The sequence below is a fragment of the Dipodomys spectabilis genome, unplaced genomic scaffold, assembly GCF_019054845.1.
Source record: "Dipodomys spectabilis isolate Male_0828 unplaced genomic scaffold, ASM1905484v1 ptg000125l, whole genome shotgun sequence".
Taxonomy (NCBI): domain Eukaryota; kingdom Metazoa; phylum Chordata; class Mammalia; order Rodentia; family Heteromyidae; genus Dipodomys; species Dipodomys spectabilis.
The window spans coordinates 24716882-24729279 of NW_024870802.1; the positions used below are offsets into that span (position 1 = coordinate 24716882).

Sequence of the window (12398 nt, forward strand, 5' to 3'; positions counted from 1 at the left end):
TAGCACACAGACAATGAGTTCAAGCCCTAGTACTGGCACAAAAACATACAAACAAACAAGCACCAACACAAAAACATACCTAGGAATCTTCATGGACAAGTCTTAGTTTAGCTTTATACCTGGAATTCAATCCATTCATTTAACTTGAATAGGATTATAGGTATCATCTGGACCCATGGTTTACTTGCTCTATTTAGTTTTCAGATGGGCAATCTATCTTCCCTGACACTCATACTTTCTTTTCCAAGTAACATTTTCTTTAGCTGTTTTTTGGTTCCAAAATTAAAACAGATTTCCAGCCTTGTCTTTTTGTCCTTTCTAGTCTTAGGGAAATAAAATAACCCAATTATCTGTAGTATTTTATGTAAGCAATATGATTTAAATTTATGTTTCTACTCTTCCAGGGTGAGTAAAGATTTCTAGATAGTGTTTGTTTCATTTGGTTAAGCAAATGTAGTTTGTCTAAATTTTTTATCTCATGCTTATATAATTATCTTTAAAATTATCCTAGAAAGATAAAAGATCTGAAGACAATATCTATAACAAATGTTTACATATGCAGAAAGAGAGATTTCAATTTCATTTCCTAAAAATAATCTTTTGGTCATTTCTTCTAAATGTTATACAGATCACTCAATATTATATATATACTTTTTAACTTTCCTTAGAATATTTTCCTCCATTAGAAGAAAAAAATGATTATGTGCTGCATTCTCCTTCATTAAATACTTTCTTTCCAATGAAGAAACTAGCTATAGCTACTACTGATGTTTTCATGTAGTATTTTCAACATTTGTTACTTTGTAGATTCCAGAATAGAACAAGTGGCTCTTTATGAACTATTAAAACAAGGTTCCTAATGGTGTTCTTACTGCACTTTTCTTTTTCTAGGTCATGCCCCTACTTAACAAATGTCAAATGGATTTTTTAACCATATTATATTTTATTGCAGTAGTATTTTGTTTGATTTATTAAGTTATAGGTAAGGAAACACATACAAGGAAATGCATCCTCCTGGCTGTAGGAATCAGGTTGCCATTTATATTAAGCTATTTTAGCATACAATTATATTATTGTCAATTAATAATAAAGGAGGCTGAGGCTACTGTGACAGATGTGGGCTCACTTTTCAGTATTTATCTGATTACATTATGTTATATTTTGATTCTAATGTGCTCCTATTGTACAATTTTGACCTGATATTTCAATCTTCTTTACGGTATGTTTTAAACCTCTCCCTTATATTTTGGTGGTTAAAAATAGATTTGCAGCCAAAATTAAACAGAAAAACAAATGATAAGCCACTCAGTAAAAGGATCAGTTGTATTCCATAGATATTTTTTAAACTTTTGTGAATTTTCTGAACTAGGCCAATAACTATAATAGTATAAATATAAATAGTATAAATATAATAGTGATAAAAACTCAACCCATTGCCCACCCCTGAGCCATCAGTCACGCAGAGACATCATTTGTCAACTTATTTTTGAAAATAAATATTATTTTATAACACAACTTTGGGTATCCAGGTTCTAACAGACATAGCCACTGGCAGGCTTTCAATTTGTTTGGATTTGAGCTAAAATCTTAAAGATTAAGGACTGGGAAGGAGGCTCAATGGTAGAGACTTTGCCTAGCATGCAGGAAGCCCTAGGTTTGATTCCTCAGTACGACATAAAGAGAAAAAGCCAGAAATGGTGCTATGGCTCAAGTGGTAGAGTGCTAGCCTTGAGCAAAAGAAGCTCAGGGACAGCACCTAGGCCCTGCGTTCAAGCCCCAGGACTGGCAAAAACAATCTTAGAGATTACTTGTTAGGAAAAATATATCAGGGAAAATTAGCCACATTATATATGAAAATACGTGAAGTCAAGAACACACACACACACACACACACACACACACACTTGAATTCAGGGACTGTCTCATCTCTTAGCTTCTTAGCTTTTTCACTCAAGGCTGGTGCTCTACAATTTGGGTGAGAGTTTTTCCTAACTTTCTGCTGGTTAACTGGAGTTTAGAGTTTCATATACTTTTCTGCTTGGGCTGATTCCAAACCTGGGTCCTCAGATCTCAGCTTTCTGAGTAGCTAGGATTACAGTTGGATTCTTGGATCCTTGTGATACCTCTACTAAGTATCATGCATAATTACTCCAAAACTGCACTTTTCCCATTTCATTCATCTCACTCTCTATCCATGTGTCTTCCTGGACAAGACTAAAGGTGACTTCCTATGTCCATTCTCCTTGATTCCAGATACTTTGTGGAGATGATTATTGAATTTCATCTTTGATGCCCCAAAAGATGGTACTGATTGAAAATATTTCAAAAGGAACAAGTTGCATAATTACTTAGCTTTATCCTCCATTGGACTAACTTTACAATTTTCAATAAGCCTGCACGGAATGTAATATACTTCAGATTGAGATGGCTGCTCCTAGTTAGTATTGCCTGGTGGTGTTTGATAAGAAGTGTTTTTATCTACTTACATTGTGATATTGCAGGACTCAGTTTATGACAAGGTGATTAATCATTGTGATTAAATTTTTATGTGCTTATCAATAAATACTCATAATCTTCTAGTTCTAGCAAATTGTTATCTACTGCCATTTAGCTAAACCATCCACTCATTTCTAAAGGAGGTACAAGAGTCTGTCCATTACTCATTCTTCTGCAATGATAGAACTGCAAAGGCACAATTTATTATTTCAAAGTTTTATAGAGAGCAAATGATTTATTTCTGTAAGCAACTCTGTATAAACTGTTGATCAAACAAGCTTTCACTTCTGTTTTGGATCAAATTTATACTGTCACTTCCAATTCTACTAGTAATTTTTCACATTGACTCACCCTAATTCCATGTTTTGCCCTGCTATCAAGTTGTATATTTTTAAATCCACTATCTCAAATATGCCATGACAAACAGTGTGTGGCTGATAAACATTGTTGGGCATATAATATATTGATTATTCCAGGGTTGAGACAAATTTTTGATTCTTTTAAAAGTAATTGATTATAGATATATTTATATAGAGGAAATACTCAAGATACATCTTTAGAAGTACTGGAATTGGAACTTAGGCCCTGGTTTTTGCTAGACAAGCACTTTAGTCATGCCCCTGCTCCTTTTTATTTTAGCTATTTTTAACTGTTTTACTTGAGCTATTTCTTTATTTTTAATTTCTAATTTAACTTTATTATCAAGGTGATGTACAGAGGGGTTACACTGAAATAAGTAAGGAAGTGAGTACATTTCTTGTCAAACTTGTGATCCCTTCCTTCGTTTTTCTTCCACTTTTACCCCCTTCCCAAATCCCCACCACCACCACCAAGTTGTACAGTTCATTTCCAACATTGTCTTGTATCATTGTTACATTGCTTCACCCTTTGTCTCCCAATTTCCTTGTTCCTGTTCCCTTCCCTAATTCAGATAAATATATATATAATACTCAGGGCACCTAAATCAAATACAGTGACAACAAGTGATAAACCATAGGGAAAAAACCCCACAAAAGCAAAAATAAATCACATAGTACCTTAAAAACAACAACAGCTGGGCACCGGTGGCTCAGGCCTGTAATCCTAGCTACTGAGGAGGCTGAAATCTGAGGATCGCAGTTCAAAGCCAGCCTGGGCAGGAAATTCCGTGAGACTCTTATCTCCAATAAACCACTAGAAAACTGGAAGTGGTGCTGTGGCTCGAGTTGTAGAGTGCTCGCCTTGAGCTGAAGAGCTGAGGGACAGCGCCCAAGCCCCACGACCGGCCAAAAAAAAACTTAAATTAAAAAAAAAACCCAAAAAACAACAAGGTCTAAGAAAAACTTCTTGTTTCTATGTCTTGGAGTTCATTTCGCTTAGCATCATCTTATATGGTCACATGTACAAAGCTATTGAGCTATTCTGCTCATCTGCTAGGACTATCCTAGACATATACTAGTTATTATAAATGAGGGAGACCATGGGACCTCTATGTTTCTTTGGATCTGGCTTACTTCACTTAAAATGATTTTGTCCAAGTCTTTCCATTTCCTTACAAATGGGGTGATGCCAGTCTTTCTGATGGAAGCATAGAATTCCATTACACACACACACACACACACACACACACACACACACACACACACACACACACACATCACATCACATTTTCTTGATCCATTCATCTACTGAGGGGGGTCTGGGTTGGTTCCATATCTTAGCTATGGTGAATGATGCTGCGATCAACATAGTTGTGCTGGTAGCTTTAGTATGGCCTTGTTTGTGGTCATTTGGGTAAATGCTCAGAAGTCATAGGAGGGTCATAGGGGAGCTCTATGTGGAGTCTTTTTCAGGAACCTCCACACTTAGATCTCAAGTTTATGCCTGGAGTAGCCTGGACTATAATCTTTCTAGCTATGTTTTCCAGGTAGCTGGAATGATAGGTGCACCCCATATAACCCAGCTTTTATTGGTTGAGATGAAGCCTCAAAATCTTTTTCTCTTGAACTAACTTCAAACTGTTACCTGCCCAATCTCCATGTCCCAGGTAGCTAGGATGACAGGCAGCAGCCATCTTGCCTGGCCCCTAGGTATCTTCTGGAGGAATGACAACCAATATTGCAGTGCTCTCCAAACTTCAGTGTAGGCGTAGCACCAGAGAAGCTAAAATTTCAGTACTTAGAGGAGTAAATACCATCGTTCTTAGAACCGGGTTTCAAAAGAACAATAATTCTTTTGGGAATTGCTAGTTATGTTAGTGACAATGTACAGGGACATTGGTCATTGAAATAAAGATTACACTTTTCTGAAACACAATATTCTGAAAAATTACCTGTGAGGTGGTAATAGTGGCCTAAGATTTTCTGCCATATTTGGTAAAGATGTGGCCATATTCCATCATTCAGTTTGTTAAACATCACTGTTCAAATTTGAAAAATGGGTAAATGTCACCCAAAGGCCAGCAGGCATCAGGGGCTCCTATGAGCACGAACTTGTGGGGCTATTGTTTGTTGCAAACTAATATTTAAAACTCTCACGCTCTCCAGCCCTACTCCCTCTCAGCCACCCCACGAGCTGATTCATGCTAATGGTCTAAATAATAACATTATTAGATTGAATTTATTAATTGAAAAAGAAGAATGAACACAGGTTTTTTCTAAGGAGTCATGTGCATAAAACAAGGCTAGAGGGTTCTGTGGTAGCATTTCATTTTTGATGCCAAGTTCATTTTCTTCACTGGTACTTCATTAACTCAACATATACAGATGTATAAATGAAGATAGAGACAGAGGCAGAAGGATAGAAAGAGAACTTTCTTGTGAAATATCACCATCAAATTAATATTTCTTCCCAATTACCTTCTTCTAATCATCTTTTAGTGTTATCTCTTCTTGCTTCTGAGATGGTGATAATGAGGAAATAGATATTGGCTTTATGACAAAAGTCTCAAAATGGATGAATACCTAGCTGGAAATGTTTGTTGCTTCTTTGGGAATGATAGCTTTGTGTTTGCATTTTCAAAAACCATATCTAAAAAATAAGAATAAATTTGGAAGCTTTTCCTTTAAAAAGCAAATTCTTAGTAGACAGTCTCTAAAATAGAACTCTCTATCATACTCTCACCCTCTGTCTTTGAGATCTTTGCCATTTTATATCCTAGTGGGCTGTTGAGAGGAAGCTACCAAGTCTGTGAATCTTGGTCTGTTATAGAACTCCTCCTGACCCCTTTCAGGAAGTAAGATTTAACTGCCCCACTCACCAATGCAGAGAGGTCCTTGATTTGATCCTCAGATTTTTTTTTTTTAAACCCAAGTGGAATGGCAATCATGTCACACTAAGCTGTTGGACTCTGGTATCAAAAGTAATTTTGACATGAGTATTTAGTGAAATGACAAAATAAAAATCAGCCTAATTAGAGAAATTACTCATACTGTTTGCATTCTGTTGTCTGTATTTCAGAGGTTCTTTTGAAGATTCTACAACCAGATTTTACACAGCTTGTGTGGTAGAAGCATTTGCCTATCTGCATTCCAAAGGAATCATTTACAGGGACCTTAAGCCAGAAAATCTCATTCTAGATCACCGAGGCTACGCCAAACTGGTCAGTGTCTGTCACACGTGGTTTCTGTGCTGCAGGTTTAAAGCGTTTGTTTGCAAAGCTGTGCTCATTTGCTAACATTGAAAGCAAGCTTTTTCTTTTCATTTTAATGGGATAACTGTTCTTACAATAGGTTTTAAGAAATAATGCAAATATTATGAGAATCTAAGTAAAAGGTTTGTGTTAATAATACTCTGACAAAATACACTTTCTAATGAGCATTAGAAAATATCCTTGCTGGCATGTGTTCATGGACCTAGAAGTACTAGTAGAAATTATATGTTCAACCAGCCTTTGCTATCCAAGGCAATGAGTATATATTATATGCTCAGTATTATTTTTTAGTTTTCTATATTATAAATAAAATTATTTATAGTAATCAATCCAAAGAGCTGAAGATTTACATATAGTAAATAGTAAAACACATTTAATAGTGCCCAGTTTTTTATAGACTTTGTATCTATCAGTAAATGATTTTATTTTTTAAATTTTGTGTGTGTGTGTTTTTTTTTTTTTTTTTGGTGCCAATCATGGGGCTACAACTCAGGGCCTGAGTGCTGTCTCTATGCTTTTTTGCTCAAGAAGATTGTCCAACCATTTGAGCCACAGCTCTACTTCCAGCTTTTTAAAACTTTTATTTATTTTTAGTAGTTTATTGGAAATAAGAGTCTTGTGAACTTTCCTGCCTGGGCTGGCTTTGAACTGTGATCCTCAGATCTCAGCCTCCTGAGAAGCTGGGATTACACTTGTCAGCTATTGGTGCCTTGCCCTTTCTGTGATTTTGTATTCAGCATATGATTGTTAGAAAAATTAAATCTATGGAGGCTAGTATTAATATCTAAATCAATTTGCTTTAGGAAAGAAATCCTGTGTTTGAATTTGCAGTTCTTCCTTCAGAAGATTCCTAGAAAAATTAGGGCAAGTTTCGATTTTATCTGCTCATATGCACCAAGAGCAGAGTTGTTAGTCACATACATGAGTTCTTCACCTCTGCTCACAACAAAGGGATTTCTCAAATAATTAACAGTAGAGGAAAAGCTAGCTTCCGATTTACAGCAGTAATTTTGTCTATTCTGAGAATGATGTTGTTGGCCTACCTAGTCTCCTAAGCTTTGCCCTATAAACCTCCATGTCATCAAAGTAGAGAAAGCAAAGTGTTTATCCAGAGAATGATTTGCTTGTCTTTGTAATAATGTAAATTTCATCTAAAATGCTTGCAATATATGATTTCTTTCCCACCATAGATAGTCATTATTTCTACCCATGTTTATATTTTTAGTGTTTATCATTGCCAGTGTCATTCAGCAAAATAACTTACTGCTCCACAGCTTATTGATGTACAATATAAATGGCTGAAATATCTTACTTTTTTCTTTCGCAAGGTTGACTTTGGCTTTGCAAAGAAAATAGGATTTGGAAAGAAAACATGGACTTTCTGTGGAACTCCAGAATATGTAGCCCCAGAGATCATCCTCAACAAAGGTCATGACATTTCAGCTGACTACTGGTCACTGGGAATTCTAATGTATGAACTTCTGACTGGCAGGTATGGACATTTATAGGGAAGAGCTCAATAAAAATGGATCAGAAATAGCTACACACCCCTGCCTCTGCACTCCATTTAGACCAACTTAAAGTATATGACTCTCTGTTACCATGTTTCAATTAGTTACTTAAATGATCATGAATTCATGACACAAGAGCTGACACAAGTTATATGCGAGCAAGCAACTCATTGCTAACTTGTAATTTTGTTCTTACTAATTTTTTATGTAGAGTGATGATTATATGAAGGACTCAATCCCTTTCCATGAGACCTTTTTTTCCCAGTCACGGAGCCTGAACACAGGGCCTGGGCACTGTCCCTTAGCTTCTTTTGCTCAAGGCTAGCATTGTACCACTTGAGCCACAGTGCCACTTCTGGCTTTTTCTGTTTATGTGGTATTGGGAAATCGGACTCAGGGCTTCATGAGAGCTAGGCAAGCACTCTACCACTAAGCCACGTTCCCAGCCTATATGAGACTTTTTGTTTTTGTCGGTCATAGGGCTTGAACTCTGGACCGGGGTGCTATCCCTCAGCTCTTCAGCTCAAGGCTAGCACTCTACCACTTGAGCCACAATGCCACTTCTGGTTTTCTAGTGGTTTATTGGAGATAAGAGTCTCACAGACTTTCCTGCCCAGGCTGCAGGCTGTCTTTGAAACATGATCCTCAGCTCTTAGACTCCTGAGTAGCCAGGATTACAGGCGTCAGCCACCGGTGCCCAGCTCCATGAGACTTTTGATGGTAGTCATTTGGCTGGCAATGGAGCAAGGGAAATAGTAATCATATAAACAAGTCTAAATCAACTCTCCATGGGAGTAAGAGAATCTTATATCTAGATGGATGCATTTTGCTGAAGATTGTAATACATAATTCATAACTGCTAAAGGAGGCATAAGGTATAAGATACACTCCAAACTCCTGAAGGACCAATATAAAAGAAAAACTAACATACCCACATGACAGGTGCTGAGGAAAATAAGTAAAGGAGTCATTTCAGAAGAAGGTCAGGTTTGTCCAGGAGGCATGGAAAGAACAGAAAACTGAATCTTTCCTGTTTTAGATCAGATTATCAGACACTTTTGGTGGATGTAGGTTATCCAAGTAGGCCTTGGGAGGAAGCAGTGCTACATTTAAATGGAGACTTGATGAAATGAGTCTTTAGTCAGATAAATATGGGATGAATCTCTAGGCAAAATAATTCCCTGAGATGGACGGTACTTCTGTGCCTGCCTGCAGTAATGGTGTCAGTGACATGCGGAGAGGTCGTATCCTTAATTCTCCGGTGACTCCTCTTAATGACTTTATACTTCATCCCATGTATAATCAGTGCGCCAGTTTGTGTGAGGAAAACCAGAAGATAAAGCACTTGAATAAATAAGAACAGCAAGAGGGGTCAGGCACTTGCACTAAAGGAAGGAAGGGAAACAGCATTTATATTTCATGCACTGATGGTTTCACTAAGTGAATGGCCAGGTTGTTTTAATATTATTCACATTGTATTCCATTTGTTTAATTAATTTGGGGCCCTGCATAAGAATTGTAGAACTTAATACAGCAAGAGTATTCTTTTTGAGAAAGCAAAAATGATACATTTTTAAAAATTTAATACATTTTTTATTGTAAAAATACTGTATAGAGGGGTTACAGTTACATGAGTAAGGTACTGAGTACATTTCCTAACAAGCATGATACATCTTATGTCTCTCAATTTTGCAGCCCACCTTTCTCAGGCCCAGATCCTATGAAAACCTATAACATCATCCTGAGAGGGATTGATATGATAGAATTTCCAAAGAAGATTGCCAAAAATGCTGCTAATTTAATTAAAAAACTATGCAGGTTAGTGTTTCAACCACATTTTCTTATATCATTGGTTTGTTTTTGAGATAGGATTTCACTCTACAGTCCACACTAGCCCTGATCTTAACCATTCTCCTGCTTGGTTGTTGAGATTACAGGGGTGAACCACCACACCTTATTCAAGCACATTATATTTGAAAGTATCACAGTGTGAAAAAATAGATTACTTAACAAAACCATTATTTTATTTTTAGGGACAACCCATCTGAAAGATTAGGAAATTTGAAAAATGGAGTAAAAGACATTCAAAAGCACAAGTAAGTGTTCTTTGCTTTTCTATTTCAGAGTTCAGAAAACCTGTTGAGAATTTCCCCAGGGTGATGTTTTCTAGTGTCGACATAAAATAATCCTACAGTGATATCCAAAGAGAGAAAGAATGTAGACAAATGAGTTATTGGTATATACATAATACAATACATTCATAATCATATACATAATGCAATAATTTTGCAGTAACATTTAAAGTGAGAATGTAGACAAACTTATTTCACCAAGAACTGCCAATGTGTATAGAGCTTGATTTTAGTGTATCTAACTATTTTACTACTTTATGACTTTCCAAACAACAAATGCACTTTTTCCTAGCCCCTGGGCACTGACATTTTCTTCCCTCTGACCCAGTGGAAGGGAAAAAATATTGTTTAAATAGGGATACAGGTGGACCCATTGCAACAATGAGATGAAAAAGATGTTATGTCAAAAAATGAACTTTACAATTTAGGCAGGGGGGCGGAGGAGGGGGGAGGAGGGAGAGGGGGGAGGGGAGGAGGAGTGTAGTTGTGGAGATGGGAGGGAAGGGCTGGTAGGGGAAAAACAAAGGAGGAGGCAAAAATGCTTGATAAGAAATGTACTCATTACCTTGCTCATGTGATTGTAACCCCTCTGTACAGTATTTTCACAATAAAAAACTTACTTTAAATTTTTTTTAAAAAGAAAATTTGCATTTAAAAATTTGAAACTATTCTTTAATAGCATAACAGAAAAAAATCTGACATTCTACATTTTTCTACTAAATTAAAAACATAGTTTCATATCACCTCCTGTCATTAAGCAAGGTGATAGAACAAAAGGACAAGAAGTTTAAAAACAAAATGAACCAAAACAACAACAAACTCCAGCATCTTCACCATTAGATACATTGGTTAGAGTTTCTAAAGCTAAGCCAACACAAATTGTTTATTTTTCCTCTCTTTCCATCTGCTTCTGTAATGCTCCCAGAAAACCTGCATCCTTATCAAATAAGCTTGTTTACTGAGATAGCTGTGATTTTGTACGACTTCTAAGAAATTGGTATAAGTATTTGTTAATGCTGAAATACTCCACAGACAAAAATCATACAATTCCTAGTGTTACAGCATGTGGTTCTCATTTTTACAGAAAAATAATTTACTTAGTACACTTCTTCCTATTGAAAAAGACAGTAAATGAGTAAAGTGGAATAACAAGAGCCAAACATTGTGATGTGAAAGTTCAAATTAGTCAAAGCTGAGTACTGACCCAGTAGCAAAGATGGATTATTAATTTCTGCCCTGATTCCTCCCCACAAGTTCTATCTCTGTAAAGTGACACACAGGACATAGGGTAAGCATATTATCACATGTATTTGCTTATAATAATTGCAGAGGGACAAGGTTACACAGACATCCTAACTGAAATTATAGGAAATGAATTTGCATGGTAGTTGGTGTTTAAATCTGACAACTACATTTCTAAAGATACGCACTTTAAGAAAAAGTCAAACTCTACAGTTAAAGGGTGAACATATTTTTGTCACATGTAAATGTTTACCTAACTACTATCTAGCCTTTATACATACCCAACTCGTTGTAATAAGAAGATTACAACTGGGATTAACCACCTTGAATTTCCTATATATTTTTTCTCTCCTAGATGGTTTGAAGGCTTTAATTGGGAAGGCTTAAGGAAAGGTACTTTGACACCTCCCATCATACCAAGTGTAAGTATACATTCCAGCTCTGAATTCTAGGACATACTTGATAGAGTTTGTCAATCAACAAATACTTGTTATTTTTAAACATCCATCCTATGATCAGGTTAAACACATTCTATAAAGTAGTGTATTAAAATTTCAACATATCCTAAAGTACAAGCATAGATATATTGATTTAAAGGATGACTTATGTATCTGTTTGCTCTTATAGTATTTTTCCAATTTTAATTCAAGTTTCCTTTACTGATGAGTCAATTAACTTCCATTATGATAAACATTAAGTATATGCAGAAGGGTATAGTGATTTTGCAACTGTTTTAACAACAATCACTGTTTAGCCCATGCTGTTTCACTGATACCTCTTAGTTCCTACTGACTGCCTCCAGTTCGACTGGATGTTTATCCTTCAATGAATACGCTTCTTACCAGAAGATGCCCTTTTACCTAACAAGCAGATTCCTTGATGTTCGTCTTGTTGTTAAATTAGATAAGCAGACTGCATACCTCTACTAATCTGAAATAGGTTTCAATGGTTTTCATTTAGATTTTATTTTTACCAACACTGTATCTGTTGAATGCAATATACTGCATTTGAAACGCTTTATTTTAGAGCAAGAGCAGAGGAAGAAGCAGGGAGATGTGAGTATTAAATTATCCAACCAGGCTTTACCAGGGTCAAGTATGTACTAGTAATATTAGGCAGGTTTTCACTGATCTCTGCAAATTGGAATTCAGCTGGTAAATTTGTAAGTGTTGTTCAAGTATGGATTCTATTGTCCTTCGAGGCTGCACACAAAGTATCTATATAACGTGGCTCTATTTCTCCAGGCTCTACTCATACCAGTTGCCTCCTTGTTTAGCCAGGAGTGATGTTGTCCTCTTCATTATTTCATAATGTGGCTCTCTCTCAGGGCATGGGTGTGTGCCCTACACATCTTGAACTTTTCCAAATGGACTTTTTGTGACCACT

At 36.2% G+C, this 12398-nt stretch overlaps 1 protein-coding gene across 2 annotated transcripts in view; it reads left to right on the forward strand.

Moving 5' to 3' along the window:
• Positions 1-12398, forward strand: part of Prkg1 (protein kinase cGMP-dependent 1) — a 1051642-nt gene that overhangs the window by 1033771 nt on the left and 5473 nt on the right. For both annotated transcript variants that reach the window (XM_042689193.1, XM_042689194.1), the window contains exons 13-17: positions 5935-6076; positions 7456-7619; positions 9334-9456; positions 9672-9734; positions 11368-11434. In XM_042689193.1, coding sequence (XP_042545127.1) covers positions 5935-6076; positions 7456-7619; positions 9334-9456; positions 9672-9734; positions 11368-11434 — 559 coding nt within the window. The remainder of the gene's footprint in view (positions 1-5934; positions 6077-7455; positions 7620-9333; positions 9457-9671; positions 9735-11367; positions 11435-12398) is intronic.